At 35.5% G+C, this 16,679-nt stretch overlaps 1 protein-coding gene and 1 long non-coding RNA gene across 6 annotated transcripts in view; one reads left to right on the top strand and one right to left on the bottom strand.

Moving 5' to 3' along the window:
• LOC123671333 (zinc finger SWIM domain-containing protein 4-like) overlaps positions 1-16,679 on the bottom strand; it is a 128,434-nt gene that overhangs the window by 11,717 nt on the left and 100,038 nt on the right. For 3 of the 5 annotated variants that reach the window (XR_006746077.1, XM_045605096.1, XM_045605098.1), the window contains exons 2-3: positions 5,136-5,247; positions 4,251-4,378 (exon numbers count right to left, since the gene is read on the bottom strand). Coding sequence is in view for 3 of the 5 variants with exons in the window: in XM_045605096.1 (XP_045461052.1) it covers positions 4,251-4,378; positions 5,136-5,247 (240 nt within the window). In the remaining 2 variants the exon portion in view is untranslated. The other 2 variants (XM_045605099.1, XM_045605100.1) reach the window with 2 other exon arrangements.
• LOC123671334 lies at positions 7,647-8,343 on the top strand. Its single transcript, XR_006746078.1, has 3 exons — positions 7,647-7,865; positions 7,921-8,032; positions 8,127-8,343. It is a non-coding gene; the product is annotated as an uncharacterized LOC123671334 (long non-coding RNA).

The following is a 16,679-nucleotide window of genomic DNA, read 5'->3' as shown; positions in this document are numbered from 1 at the left end:
AAGTATAACCTCAACCAATCTTTTGATTGCATGAAAATATCAGAATATCACCAAAGCATTACAATTATTTCAGTTCATCTGAATTTGGATTTACATGTATGAGAAAGTTCAATTCAGATTGAGCCCAGTTCCATTAGGTAAACATTTTTTTGGAATTGCAAAAAAAACTTTCTATTTGACCTACTCACATAATAAAATTCATATCCCACCCGCCACTCCTCAGCAATTATAATTTTATCAACTTATGTGAAGTACCGGCATCAGCTTTAAGCCTTTTGCTGGTGTCTTTTTGTTTGGTGAACTTTTACTTTTTGCCGATTTAGCTTTGGTTCTTCCCCCTCCTTTTGGTTTCCAATTTCCCTTTTTAAACCTTTTTGCCGTCCTCTTGTATCCCCCAAAAGATTTCCTCTTCACTCCTTGGCTAGAAGTACTCGGTAAGGAAGTATCACAAAACCAGTCAGCATCATCATCGTAACTGAGGGGTTGCACTTGTGATTTAGATTTCTCCAATAGTATCTTTTTGTTTTCTAATTCTTCTGCATATTTTTTTGTAATTTGTAAGAAAAATTCTCCATATTTATCATAATTGGCTACTGTAACATGTTGAATTTTCAACATCTCCTCTTTATTCTTTGGAAGTACATCAGACATTTTCTTAATAGCAGACAGGTTCATGATCGAAGATAATGTCATATTTCTTTCTAATGCCAATTTTCTGCATTCTTCCAGCAAATCTTCATGGCACCTGACTCTTATTGAATTTATTTCTTGTTTAGATAAAGTTACTGGAGTTGAAGTTTGTGGCTTAGAGGTAGATGCAGCTGGACTGATAATAACTGATGTATTTTGTTCAGGAGGGGAATTATTTTTTTCTTTTACATCTTTTGAAACTGATGCGACAGGCATTGTTCTCTTGCCGACACTTATGAATATTTTAAAGTCACTGGAATTAAATTTGAAAAAACCCTTTCCTGGTTTTATATAAACTACTGGAAATCCTGCAGCATACTCGCAATGTTCACTCAAAATATCCTTAACTAATAATTGTTTCAATATTCTTTGAATGTCTACCTTATCCATTGTTGCACCTTTAGCATAATGAGGATGTCTATCGTGCCTTCTTTCAATTATTTTTCTAGCTTTAGAACCCTTATACACCTCACTTACTTGAGGAAGTGTTACTTTATCTCTTCTTTCCCAAAAATCTCGAATCAACTCACACAAATTTTTTGCATGAATAGTCATATCTGCTTGACTGTAATTTTTCATTTGCTCACAGTTATCACAGGTAGTTTCTTTGTTTTTGATACAGATTTGCCTATCAAATGTTTCACCAAGATGGATTAATTGCAAGTATCGTCTACAATCAACATGGTTTTCACAATAGGATACCATCGTTTTTAGAGCATCAAAATGTCCCTCCATAGCCCTTTTATTACTCTTTTCCATCATCATAATCTTTTGCAACCTTTTAACATCATTATAACCATAATAAAGGTATGAGTAGGAGATTTCTCCATCTCTACCGGCTCTGCCGGATTCTTGATAAAATGCCTCTACAGATTTAGGAATAGAATTATGAATAACAAACCTTACATCTGGTTTATCAATTCCCATACCAAAGGCTATGGTACCAACAATAACATTGAATCTGTCTTGCATCCATTGCCTCTGTATGGTATCCCTAACTTTACTGTTCATTCCAGCATGGTAAGGCATTGCTTGAATACCTTTCCTTTTCAGTTCCTCTGCTACTCTTTCACAATCATCTCTTGAAAGACAGTAAATAATACCTGACTTCTTGAAGAACTGATTTTTAACCAATGCACAAATTTGATCAACAACATTAGCTTTTTCTTTTTGAATCACTTTGTATTTGATGTTTGGTCGATTGAAACTTCTAATAAATAGTTTCACATTGCGTAATTTTAAAATATTTACAACATCACCCTCCACTTGTTTAGTTGCTGTTGCTGTCAAACAGATAATAGCAACCTTCGGGTATTTAATTCTAAGACAAGATAATTCCTTATAATCTGGTCTAAAATCATGACCCCACTGTGAGAGACAATGAGCTTCATCAATAATGAATCTAGAAAGTTTATCACGAGCATATAGGTAATCCAACGCACTAGAGCATTGCCTAGAGGCAGAAATTTTTTCTGGAGTTAAAAAGAGTAATTTAATTTCAGGTTCTTTGGTATATAATTTCGCTAAAATCGTCTCAGTTTCTTCTTTACTTTGGTCAGCACACAAATGCGCAGCAGGAATGTCTAAAGCATTCAATTTATCAACTTGATCACTTATCAACGATCGTAATGGTGAAATTACAATACTTACACCAGGAGTAAGAGTTGCAGGTAACTGATAACACAAACTTTTACCTCCACCTGTTGGCATAAGAACAAATACATCATGTCCTGTTAAACTTGCGTTACAAATTTCACGTTGATGGGGTCGAAAATTTCTCAGACCAAAACGGGAATGTAATACTTCCATCATCACTTGAGAATGGGGATAGTCCCCTACAAATTCTTTGGAATTATCTACTCGACCACTGAAATTAAAAGAAGTTGTGTCTTCATCTTCAAAATCCCCTAAATCCACACCTTCTAGCAGTTCTGCACATTCATCGTTTCCTGTCTTTGTTATCACTGGAATCTCACTATCCCAATCAATGTCTTCAAGATCAATATCATCATCTAAGTAATCTCCTGAAACTATAGACTTTGTTACCGTTTCATTTTGTGGAGAAGCAACTTTAGCAGTTCCAAATAATCTGTCAAATTCCTCATCATCCATATAATCAGATTCAGCAATAGTTAAAATATCATTTATGTTTTCTTTTTCAGAATTCATGCTTTCAGGAATACTTGATGCTTTTGAATCGCCTTGAGAAGATTCACTTTCAGATGCTGGGGATGAACAAATTACTTTCTTTTTAAATTTGAACTTCTGTTGGATCTCCTTTTCTGAGTCTACAACTTTATTCATGGAATTTTGTTCCTTTGAAATCATGTTTTTCACTTCACCTCCACTGTTTGTATCTTTTACAGTTAAACTTGCTTTCGCACTGATCTTTGATTCATTTTGTTCTTCACTAATATTCTTCTTCTTGAATTCAAATTTTTTCTTACTAATAACACTTTCTTTGTTGCTACATTTATTCGAAGAAGTACTAGCAGTTTTGAACTGATCATCTTTTTGTACCTTGGTAACTAAACTCGGCCATTCACTCAGACTTTCATTGAAATTTTTCTTCAAAACTGCAAACTCACTACAGCCAGAATTATTCCTAGAATTTTCAATTTTTGATTTATTCTCTTGGGAATTGACAAATTCGTCTTTTGAATCTATTCGTTGGAAGAATTTGTCGATTGTTTGTTTCTTTTGCGGTAACGATAAAGGGGATTTTAGAGATTTCAGATTTGGCCCTGTTTTAGGGTTCTCAGTAATAATTTTTTTCTTTTTTGGGGTAACCTGCTTTACTGTAGAATTATTTTCCCCCTTCTTTAAAGAGCTGCTAGTAGCTCCAGTAGAGGAATTGGACAAAGATTGAGATTTTTTTTCCACTTGTTTCTTGAATGTATGATTAGAATCTGAAGTTACAGCTGGGTTTATCGTTGTAATACTATCAGCATTGTTACTCGTATTGTTTCCACCGAGTTTTTTAAAAGTGAACTTCTTTCCAACGCCAGATGAAGAACATTTGAAAGTATCAAAAAAAGTATCTTTAGAGGCCATGGTTTTGCTTCATAAAAATCAATAAATCTATAAAACACAAATATTTTACTACGAACAGAATTAAACGTTTAGAATAACTTTTCAGGTCATCTAAATATCAGTAACCTCACTATTGGATTGGAAGAGAAACAAATATGGCGCATAAGCGATAGAACTACTGTTTGAAATATCCTTCAGCTGTCACGTCATGAGTCTATGGCCCGCTCTCCTTCTCAATTCTCCTACCAACGGCACTGAATATGCGCAAACCCCGTAACCTCGTCATTATTACCCATATGATATGCCTACTGCGGTAGACATAATGATTTTTATATTAGTCGTAATGATTATCAAAATTGTCAAGGTTGCAAAAATCATTTGTTGTTAAAAGTTTGAATGCTTTATAATAAATGGACGGTTACAAAATAATGAGATATGGTGAAAACTGAATTGTTCTTTTGTTGACAATGCAAAGATATTTTTTATAAATGAGAAAATGACTTCTCATATATAGAGAATGTACCCACCTGATATAGGAACACGAAGTCTAACACTTTCTGCATTTCTTATGCGGTAAAGTGATAAGGCTACCACATGCTGACACCAAAATATATCTCTTGTTTCACAGCTACATGTAACTGACGTAATTTTACATCTGAAAGAAATTAAAGTAGTTATTAACTTTTATCCCTAACATAATATGAATTTAGAGTAATATAGATCTTATGATATTTTCTTGTTATGTTATAAAACTATAATTAATCTCCTAGGTGTGTGACTACGATTCTTTTGGGTTTGCACGAAGTTGCTTAGTTTAGAGGCTACTGGTAGAACCCAAGAAAGATTAATGATAATAACATTTTTATCATTTTCGAACGCTGATGGAAATTTCACGTTTTGAGTTAATATCTCATTATCAATAATGGAGATTCAGGAACATCAGGTCAAGAGAGTTGACACGACGTTAAAATATAGTCAAGATATCATTTCTTTTCCGTCTACTTTGAAGATGTTACAATAAATTTGTATAAATAATACTTATTTTGAGTTTCATTCCAGGAACTTTTTGATATTGTAGTGTAAAACAAAAAAGGTACTATGTAGTTACTTTAATGAAAAACTGATATCTAATCTACTTATCTTGACACATGAAACTACCACATTCTTGCCAGAGTTCGAAATAAAAAAAAAAAAATTTGTTCGAAGGTCGACAATAACGGAGAAAATACGATGTTCTTTCATTGAATAATTGAATGACACAGACAAGGCAAATATATCTCGAAATGAGTCCATTAAACGGAACCCACCCCCGTAACCCCATTGTCTTTCATTATTCAATCTACTGAATCATTTGTAACTCATAAAAATGCAAGACCTTATCGATCCGCCATTTTGTTCGTTCTCGTACTCACCTATCGAAACTGACGGCAACTTTAAATTTTTGAGGAGGTTCGAGACCTCCGCAAGGCAGGGTTGGCGGTGGTGAACTTCTGCATGCTGAAACGATCCCACTCAGATGGAAGCCTGTAACAAAAATATAAAATTAGTAATATTCTACATATTCAAATATTTATTGATACGAAATTCAAATGTGAAGTTCACATTTTTGTCATCGAAATTTCTTAATTAGTGTCTGACGTACGTTTCGATAAAGAAGTTGTCATCATCAGTAACCTGTAGTTACTTTGGCAAGTCAAAATAGCACGAGAGAGATACTCGATGAAGTACCTACAAAAGCTAGCTTGTGTGTTGGTGTCATCATCAGTAACCTGTATTTACTTTGGCAAGATCAAGGTAGCACGAGAGAGATCCTCGATAAAGTATAAATACTATCCTGTAAACTGTAGCTATGAGAACGTGCCCTACTAAGACACTTGAGATTATTACACATCTCACACCTCTACATTTAGTGATAGACAGACTAGCCCATGATGCTATTTTCAGAATATCTAAGAAAGAATTGAAAGTTAGGGATCCTGTTCCTCTCAAACCAAGTGCATATCCTCAGAAAATCTTTCTGGTGATGAAATGACCAGAAAAGAACTTTACTACGATGTTAAGTATGAAAAAATATTGGGAAAGAAAAGGCACCAACAACTCCCAAAAGAAATACCATTAAATGGTGTGCAGTCTGGTACAAAAGGCAGAAAAGAAGAAGGAGTTGAGTTGAGATATCCTGAGCTGGCACCATCAAAAACCCGTAATGGGTATAAATTCTCAGGAATTCAAAAAATACGAACCTATAAAGAAACTAATAGAAATGTGACATAGCAAGCCATTATGATAGTCAAACTGCTGTTAATTAAAGCACTGTGCTACCTTGTCATCGATTCAAAGTTGATATGGGAGTACCGAAAAAGAAAATGATCGAAAAGACAAAAATAATGTCTTTTTACTCTGGGTTCCTGGTCACTCGAGAATTAAAAAAAAACGAAGGCCTATACATTTGGGAGATAGAGAGTACAAACGCCTTCTACTGACCAGGAAACTTTCAGTGGCATTGAAAAATGCACCTAAAATAATGAGTTTTGGAAAAAGAGAGAAATAATCTTGCGGCATCTTCAAGGAATAGAACACTCCAAAAAGTTTCCGAGGTATTCCTCGCTGTCTTCCTTACAGTTACAGGGCATTGCCACCTCAGGAAACAACTAATGACACAAGGGTTATCAGAAACTGATGAGTGCAGATTCTGTAGGAGCTTGTTGAAACCATCCCAGATACTAGAGTTCATCAGAATTTTGGTACTTTAAGGTGAGCTGTAGATAATGTGTTGTGAACAGCTCCGGTGAAGGACACAATAGACCTCAAGGTAGCGGTACAAAGTCGCCATCAAGTTTCCGAGAAATGATTATTTCTACAACAGTATATAAAATTCAACTTTAACATACGAAAGAGATTGATTCATTTTTGGAAACAGTGCGATAATATATTTTTATTTATACAACTAATATGTCTAAAGTGCTATTGGAATTGGAACAAATAAACACTTACAAAAAGACAAATTTTACACACTGGTTGTATAAGTATAACTTTTTTGAAATTTAATTTTTTTTTTTGGCTTCAAGGGGTAGAACTTTTCGGGAATTCAATAAAACATAAACGGTTTCCAAGATATGATTTTTAGTTTAAAAAATGAAATTTTCCGAAAGAAGTGGTCTACGCCAAAAACTACTACAGATAAAATGATGACAAGTGAGATATTTCTAATTCAGAATCTCATGGTGATTAAGAGTATGATATTGAAAAATGGGCATTCCCATTCAAAAAACAAGGTGGTATCGTGTTTCACCATCCTGTAGAGTTAAAAATAATTGAAGTTTATGCATTGAGTGCTGTCGATTCCGTCAAAATGATTCATTCTCCTAGCCCAAAAATTACTGGAGTTATCGACCGATCGCACTATTGACTCACCCTGTATACATTTTTTTTCAATGATTATTGATTCAATGGTCTCAATGATTTATTCTATGAGATACGAGTAAGATGTCTAAAAACCAGGTGTATGGACTGATTAGCTTTTGTTTTGCCAATTTTGAGAATATTAGTTAATCTTCGTTATGTCAACTGTAGGTAGCGCTATCAACAAATTAAGATTCTTGTTATTTATTATTTATGAGTTTAGTGCCATTATGGACCTATATATGTATATCTTTCATTATAGTTGTGATCTATGGAAGCAATTCTTGTGATTGAAATACCAATAAACTCTCTCTGTATTTCAAATATTTGAATTCATTCCAGTAAACGTTTCGTGTTTTGTTTCACGACTTTGCACGATCATACTCGGGTACACATCGCTTTTGATTGGTCAGTATCGGGTTTTAATCAATGTATCCAATCAAAATCAACGGAAAAAGATCGAAATGACAAGTATGACATTGCGGCGCCGCCACGAACTAAAACTAATATTTTCAATTTGGTCGAATGTCATTCCATTCAAAAATTGACGAGTGCATTCACCATGTTTTTAGACATCTTAGTTACGAGGAAATCAGAAGACATTATTAAAGTTCACAGTGTTTTTGAAAAAAAATAGGAGAAGGATAAAATTGTCTTTTTATAAACCACGATGAGGCACTGCAGAATATGTTACACTATACAATACTCCAAATTCCAGAAGGGAGCGTTAACAACGTAATAAGGTATGACAGGAAATAGCTTTTAGAGCACTAATCACTAATTACATACGTTATGTAGATAAAAAATAACGAACTTAATCGTTTGGATCTAAATGATAACAAGGAGGTCATTCACTTCGATCATCACCTGCTTGCTGAGGCATTGCCCCAACATAAAAAAATAACTACCCGTATGTATTAAAAACACATCTAATCGCATGTGGACGAACTCGCACAGGCTTGGACTGAAAAAATCTTCAATGAGAATTCAACTTATTATTTCAGGGAAGTATAGGCGATAAACAGTACAGGGTGGTCCAAATGGTTCAATAATGATTGGATCTCCGGAAATACCATTGTTAGATGGAAAAATGGATCGCCAATTTTCGAGCTCCTTTTTCGAGAAAAAAAAAAAGAAACTGAAAACCACAAGTTGATATTATTTTTTACTTTTCGATATATGAATAAAAATTGGAAAATTCCCATTTTCATCAAAACATCACCATCAATTTCCACATTTTTATGCCATCGCTATGAAACAATTACATTATTTGAGTGAAATTTTCTATAAATTCTAATGGTAATGCTGAAAAAAAAATTTTTTTTTTAATAGGTACCTATTACCTTGACTTTTTATTCTACCTAGCTCAAAAATTTGTGAGCAACTGATTTCACGATCTCACGAGAGCGCAGCTCGAGTGGTGTTTCGCGAATTACGTCGAGTGAAGAGGTTCGTATAATCGAAATATATTGTCTATGCTCGAGTGGTATTCGTTACGATTATATAACAAATAATTTCAATAACTATAACCAAAGCACTGCATTTTGATAATTCAATGACATTTCATTGAGCTTGACTTTTATTTTTTGGCGAAAGTCCAAGAATGTTACTATGGAAATGATCATAATATGGCAGGAGGCGAAACACCAAACCGATTATACCACGTTGTCAAGTAGTATATTTTATTATCAATACGCCGTAACTATGGGAAATTCACGGATTCTATTGGTTCATCAGAACATGAGTTGTAAAGGGTGTTTTTTTCGAGGTATATAACTTTAAGTTGGAATTACTGTTCAAGATGGCGACCGATTTAACAGCTGTCAAGTGATTTATTCTCAGTTTGGTTTGGCAATTCATCAAATTCAGCCAAACGATCATCAAGTAAGGCGTAGATTGGTCGAATGGGCCTAAAATGAGATTGCCGTTGTTCCCGATTTTCATAAGCGAATTTTGTTTAGCGATGAAGCGCACTTCTGGTTGAATGGCTACGTCAACAAACAAAACTGCCGCATTTGGGGTGAAGCTTATCCTCAAGTGTATGTCGAAACACCGTTACATCCAGAAAAAACTGATTGTTTGGTGCGCTTTATGGGCTGGTGGAATCATTGGTCCGTACTTCTTCAAAAACGATGATGGCCAGAACGTTACAGTCAATGGTGATCGGTATAGAGCCATGATTACTAACTTTTTCATTCCTGAATTGAACAACCATGATGTCCAACAAGACGGCGCAACATGTCACACAGCTCGTGCCACAATCGATTTATTGAAAGACACGTTTGGTGACCGCCTAATTTCACTTTTTGGACCTGTGAATTGGCCTCCAAGATATTGTGATTTAACACTGCTAGACTACTTTCTGTGGGGCTATGTAAAGTCATTGGCCTATGCGGATAAGCCACAAACCCTTGACCATTTGGAAGACAACATTCGCCGTGTTATTGCCGATATACGGCCACAAATGTTAGAAAAAGTCATCGAAAATTGGAAGTCCAGATTGAACTACATCCGAGCCAGCCGTGGCGGTCATATGACAGAAATCATATTCAAAATGTAATGCCACAAGATTATCTTGCGGATAAATAAAATTCATGTCAATCGAATAATCCATCGTTGTTTTATTGCAATTTAAAGTTCTATAGCTCTAAAAAAAACACCTTTATAATCCAAGTTATCTCTCATTTTCCTTTGTATCTTTAATTTAGGAACACCCTTTATAAATAAAAAAATCTCTGAACGATTTTGGAGTTTATTATCGGAAAGATCAAATAAAAGTTGGAATTCCAAATGACGGAAATAGTTATTAAATATCCAGTTTCAAATGCATAGCTAACCTAGAATCACGTCTTCCTGACTGACAGACATTAGCATATCAAAAAGTCGTAAAGCAATCGGAATATTCAAACTGGCCCGTGGGTTGTGAAACGACCATCCGATGAGAAAAATAAAAACGGCCGAATGTGAATACGCATCGTTTTAATTCGACGACAACACGAAAACGGTTCCTTTTGGAAGTAGAAAGTAGCCTATGGAAGAGGCCTGTACGAAACGTGACCTCGTGGGAATTCCAATAATTCTGATTTGGAGAATATACAGCGAATACCAATCGAATCGGATGAAATTACGATGGAAGAGAACCTGCGTTTATAACCATCTTCAGGAGTTTGGAGACCCGGGTCAAGCTGTGTCATCGAATTCGACATTCGATTTGGTGAATTGGAGGGCTATTCAAAATTTTTAGAATCCAGAGAAAAAAATCAATATTCCTCAAAGTGGAATCGATCGTAGAGAAGATAATAACGACAATCTTCCACTCATAATTCCCCATCATTTACCTATTCAAGGTAAGATTTTTCTAAATAGCTTCTGCAAACATTTCTTTATATATTTTTAAAAAGAAAACATGGTTTCACAGCATTTTCCATAAATGATTCAATTGGATTTTTATAAACATCTCAGAGTAATAAACATAGATGGAGGGAGCACATGTCATTTTCAGTAAGCAAATTTTGTCCTCAACTATCAAATTTAGCGCGGAAATGAAAACATATCAGTGATACGATATTTCACTCAATTCGCGAGTTTCTCCACGAAGAAAGCACTTCTTATGTCCCATAGTGAATCAACGTTCCCTATTAACTCAAAATATATTGAAATAAATACCTAAATATATCAATAATTCAGAAAACAAATTTCAAGCGCGCCAAACGACGTGAAACAACCGATGACTCTAGGAGAGCAAAAGTTGCCAAACCTTGGATTTCAGCAGGTAGATACAGATAATAATAAATATTCTGCTCATTATAAATTCAACAATTGGGAAAAATATCGGATTCCAAATATTCAAATTTGCATATTCAATCGGGAATCACTCAAATAAATATATTTCATTCAATATAATATACATTCGTAATGATAAAGTGAAATTGTGGATTTGAAAAAATATCACAATCCGACAACGTAATCTTACATCTTACCATATTGGGGACATGTAAAAATTGCGTATACTTCCTCTATCTATGTTTATTACTCTATGGGAATTACTCAGAGTAAAGTACTTTACATTATCCACGACAAAGTCTTTGTTATTTGCAAAATAAATGCATCTTAAGGCACAGCAAAATCTTGATTCGAGCTAACTGTTTTGGCTTGTATTTTGGACATTTCTTCTCTCAGGATATTCTACATCTCTTCTCTTCAGTTCTCTGGAAATTGTATCTTTGGAAATACCAGTTTTCTGAATTACTTTCCAATTTAATTCTCGGTACTTTTCTTGGCATTCGATTAAGTGATTTGCTTTATGTCCATTTAACAGTCCAAGTCTTCCACTTTTTGGAAGATTGAGGCAATTCTGCTATTGCACGATATATCATTCTCCGCAAAAAAATTTTGGTTTTCAAAAATTCGATCTATTTGAGCTTGTTATTATTAAATTATTTTCCAGAATTTTTATTGTTAAGACGCTATTCAATGTTAAGAAAAAAAACGTGCAAAATTAAACATTGTCCTAACAAAGCAGAATTCAGGAGGTCAAAAGATCCTTGAAATATTTATTCAATATATTTCCAATTAAGTTTCGATTTGAACTTCGTCAAAAAACTCGTACCTACACACATCAATTTCTTAAACATTTCGTGCTACTGTATCTCTCAAATGAGGATGTGCGTGTGTGGAGCCATTAGAGAAGAGCTTAATCTTTGTCCCGCAATCATTTTCGGATTCCTCCGCACACACGTGAACATAAATCTCAATTTGGTGTTGTTTGAACGCAGGACCACCTTTCACTATCTTCTTCGTTGGTTTTATCTCATCATTCTTCACGAATCTCCAATCTCCAGAAACGTTCGATAAAAAAAATAATTAGGATAAGCATAGCCCTGACGTGAAATCAGAAGCTTTTGAGCGCTCGTTAATTCATGCTTCTATAACAGCCTTGAAGACCATATTACCGTATAAAGGAATATGATGTAGGCGGCATTGAGGTATGAATGAACGAGCGCTCAAAAGCTCCTGGCTTCATGTCAGTACTTTCTCATTTTGGTTTTACTATATTCTGCTCGAATATAGTTCTGAAGACTCTATTTTCGTTATAAAAGTTTAATGAGTCTACTTGTTGAAGGCTATTTAATATAAATCAAATAATTTGACTAATCATTTGCGTCTAATCCTTCACAATAATATATCCATATGATATATTTAGTTTATTTTTGTCTTGGAATATATTCCAATTCTAAAAATGACAAATTTAATAATCAACCAGAAGAAAATTCGATATTACTAAAAATGTATCAATTAAGTGATACATTTTTAGTAATTTAGAATTTTCTTTTGGTTGATTATTAAATTTGTCATTTTTAGAATTGGAATATATTCCAAGACAAAAATAAACTAAAAATATCATATAGATATATTATTGTGAAGGATTAGACACAAAGGTGTCAAATTATTTGATTTATACTCTATTTTCGATTGAGAATATTAAAAAAAAGTTACACCTTTAAATTTATTTAAGTTTTTCTGGATGAAATGAAAAAATTTTATCTTATGATAACGTGCGTGTGTGGAACCATTAGACTAGAACTAATTACCATCACGCATTTATTTGAAGATTGCGTAGCCAACACGTGAATGTAGTTTTCAATCTGCCGTTGTTTCGGTTTTCCTATCTCCACCGGATTATCTTTCTCTATTGGTTTAATCTTATTTTTCCTCAAGAAACTTCAACGCACACGATTGACACTCAGTCATCGACTATTTTGTCGCTGTATGAAATATAAGGCCGACACTGGACCAAAAAGTAGGTGAACGCACAAATAATGTCGATTGAAAATTTCAGGGTAGGCCTTAGAAATTGTAAGTAGCAATTTAAAAAAAAAAAAAAACAGAACCATTAGAAATTGTGGAAAAATTTCAGTGAAATCTGAAGGAAGGATTCTCATATACCGAAATTTTACAAGAAATTTATGTTTGAATCGTAATTCTTCAAGAAAATTCATTTTACTATTTCACAATTGATTTTTAAATTTCGGTTCTATCGGATAGGACATTTTCAATGATTGAGAAAAATTCCATATTACATGCATTATATTGAATATTTGATTCGAAAATTTACATTGTTGCTAACATTAGATCGTTGATATCTCGACAGATGACACCTTAGGTATCTACCATACCACATAGACAATGTTGACAATGATAAAACTTTTCAATTTTTCTACCCAAACGGATAAGTTTTCATAAGAGAATGTGCGTGTATGGAACCATTAGGCACACATTTATTTTCGAATAGCCCAGTGGCTTTGTAAACGTTTCGTCTCGTTTTGGGCTTCGAATTGCCGCAGGACCACCTTTCACCCGATTGGTTTCACCTCATTTACCCCCACGAAACCTCAACCTCCAGAAGATATCCATTTTACGTTTTTTTTTCGCGTACATTGTGTATATGGACCAACCAACTATTTTCGGTCCCTTAATGACCCCTTGAAAACAGTGGCGTAACTATACCATCGGGAACCTCTAGCGAAGTCATTGAATGGGGCCGTTGAAATAAAATAACAAAAAAAAAAAGAAACGAAAAGAACGAAAGTTAATACAGATTTTCCAAACATGTATCTTTCTAACTATTTCTCAAACTTCCTCAAAACGTATATTGCCTACTGTCAGAATCTTTTGAAATATTTTATAACATTTATTGATTTGAATCAATTCAACGACTATGAGCTGTCGGCACATTCTCTGAAACGGCTAGAAAATAGAGGGTACATAAATAAGGTGTAGTAAAAAGAAATCCATTATTTTTTAAATAGATGGCTTTTAGATATATGTATCTCGTGTTGTATAAGTCCGATCGGATTCTACTAGAAGGCGTTAGAAATATGAGATTTCTTACTACAAAAACTTTTGTGACAGTTTTGTGATTAGTTTAGTGATGAGTTTAGTTTGAGCGCTCGTCAAAAATGGACACAAGCAAAGAGAAAAAATGCTATATTTTACAGATTTCTTTCAATAAAGGCAAAAATGCAAGCCAGTCAGATGAAAATGTGAATAGTGTTTATGGTCCTGATACTGTAACAGCCAATCAAGCGGGATTTTAGATTGGTCGATTCCCTACGGATGTCGAAGATGCACAACGCACTGGAAGGCCAATTGTGGATAAAATCATGTGGACATTGTCGAGTCCGTCCGTCATGTAAGCACTGTTTCGATTGCCCAAAGGATAACACAAAATATCGTTTGGAACCATTTGTCATAAAGCTGGTATCAAGAAGGTCAATGTATGGGTACCACACGAGTTAACGCAAAAAAATCAAATTTCCATCTGCGAATCGTTGCTGAATCGCAACAAAATCGACTCATTTTTGAAGCGGTTGGTGACTGGTGATGAGAAGTGGATCACTTACGACAACATCAAGTGAAAACGGTCGTAGTCGAAACGCGGTGAACCGGCGAAAACGGTAGCCAAGCTAGGATTTGGGGTCAGGAAGGTTTTGCTTTGTGTTTGGTGGGATTGGCAGGGAATGATCTACTATGAGCTGCTCCCATACGGCACAACTGTTATCTTGGAACTGTACTGTCAACAATTTGACCGTCTGAAGGAAGCAATCGTCCAGAAGCGGCCAGCTTTGTCCCTGCGACTGGGCAACCTGTGCCTGCTCCCTCGCTAGGGCATCTGCTCCCCTAACATCATGCATCACTAGCTCTATATATTCTAAAAGTGATCCATTCATTACGAATGCGTTTAAATTTCAATGATTCATTTGAATTTGTATGTGATCTTTAGTTGAGTCTAATTTTAATCGATTTTAATTTACAATTTTTATATCAAGTTAAGATATACACGACCATGAAATTGTTCTCTGTGGGGAGAATGTTCCCTACTCTTCGGAGGTGAGAAGTCTGGGTTTGATTATAGATGAGACGCTTTCTTGGGATCCTCAGATTACCAGTATAAGCAAAAAGTTTTACTAGAGCCTCCATCAGCTCCGTCTCATGAAGAATTTCCTACCTTTCCAAACACGAAAGACTCTTTTCTTCACACTATTGCTCCTTATTCTGGACTATGCTGACGTGGCCTTCATGGGTCTAACGGTAAGCCAGTTGGGTAAACTTGACCGCTTACAGAATGCAGGTATTAAATTCGTGTACAACTTGAGAAAATTTGACCACGTTAGTCAGTTCAGAGATGCTCTCAACCTGCTGCCCATTGCATTGCGTCGTAATTGGCATACTCTGCTTATGGGCTATAGGGTTTTAAAATGTCGCATTCCATCTCATTTGCACGGCAATATTCGACCTCTCGGAGGCGAGGATCATCATACGAGAGCACTTGGTAATCTCACTTTAAGAATAAACGCTCATTCCACCAATTCTGTTCGTAACTGCTTCTCTGTGAGATATTCTCAACTTTGGAACCGCATCCCCGAGGAGATATCTCATAGGCCTACTTTCAGATCATTCAAAATGAGCCTCAAAAGATACTTAAAACAGACCATCGGTTGAGGTGTTTTCTTCCTGGTTGTTGTTTCGTCGATATCTTCCCTCATTTTCCTTTCCAATTCATCCCTCCTTTATCCCTTACAGGTAACACAAACATTATATGTATTTTCTTTTTTCAAATTATGTTTAGTGCACTCATACATGTAATGGAAATGCTGATTTGTAGAAGGTTGGCAGGAAGACATCGCTCAGCGATATGCCCACCCATTGCACATTTTTATACACACTTCTGTTATATATGAATTTGCAATAAAGAGTTCTAATAATAATAATAATAATTATCTCTGAGCTGGCGTCTTCTTGTGTCGGAGGCCTTGAAGGCAGGGGGCTCCGTGACTTTTCGCCAGCTCTGCAACCCTATAGCCACGCCACTGCTTGAAGACGAGCCATCTGCATCGACGGGAGACCTAGACGTGGCCCCAGCTGTCTTCGGAACCGTCGAAGTGAGAACGCAGCATTTCTTATGGACACAGTCGAGTCATTGGGCCGTTCATAACCGAGTGGCTCTGGCCATTGTCGAGATGCATGGTCCTCCACGGCGGATCGCGCCGCTGGCGAGGTAACAAAGGAGAATTCCTACGATTCTTCTCAATTAGTCCGGCAGCGGCGTAACCGATCGGAGGGGTTTGGGGGGCGACCGCCCGATAGCGAAAGACCATGAGAAATCGCCGAGACTAAGTGCTTGGTAAATGGCCCCTTCCATTGTTCTTCTACCTATTCGGACTGAAGAACAATTTTACGTGTTCTAAAGCAATAATGGGTCTCCTGAATTGAGAGCCCTTTTGATATATTATTTCTTGTGCCGGGCCCTTGGAGATTATTCGAACGAGAAATTCTTATACAGGGTGGTCCACATAAAACATTTCAGCCAAATATTTCCGTACGAGTGTTTCCGGAAACCGCCGAGAAAAGTATAGATTTTTATTTGGAGAGGGACGGCTCGTAATTGCAAATTCGTGAAATTAATGCTTTTGAGAGAATTTTATATTCTCTTTTCTCCATACTAATCGCTGGTTTCACAAAACTTTTACGATAAAATATTTTATATTTGTGTTTAT

This window comes from Harmonia axyridis, chromosome 1, assembly GCF_914767665.1.
Source record: "Harmonia axyridis chromosome 1, icHarAxyr1.1, whole genome shotgun sequence".
In the NCBI taxonomy this organism is placed as follows: Eukaryota; Metazoa; Arthropoda; class Insecta; order Coleoptera; family Coccinellidae; genus Harmonia; species Harmonia axyridis.
Note: the sequence above shows the minus strand (reverse complement) of the source record. Positions and strands in the feature narration are given on the sequence as shown.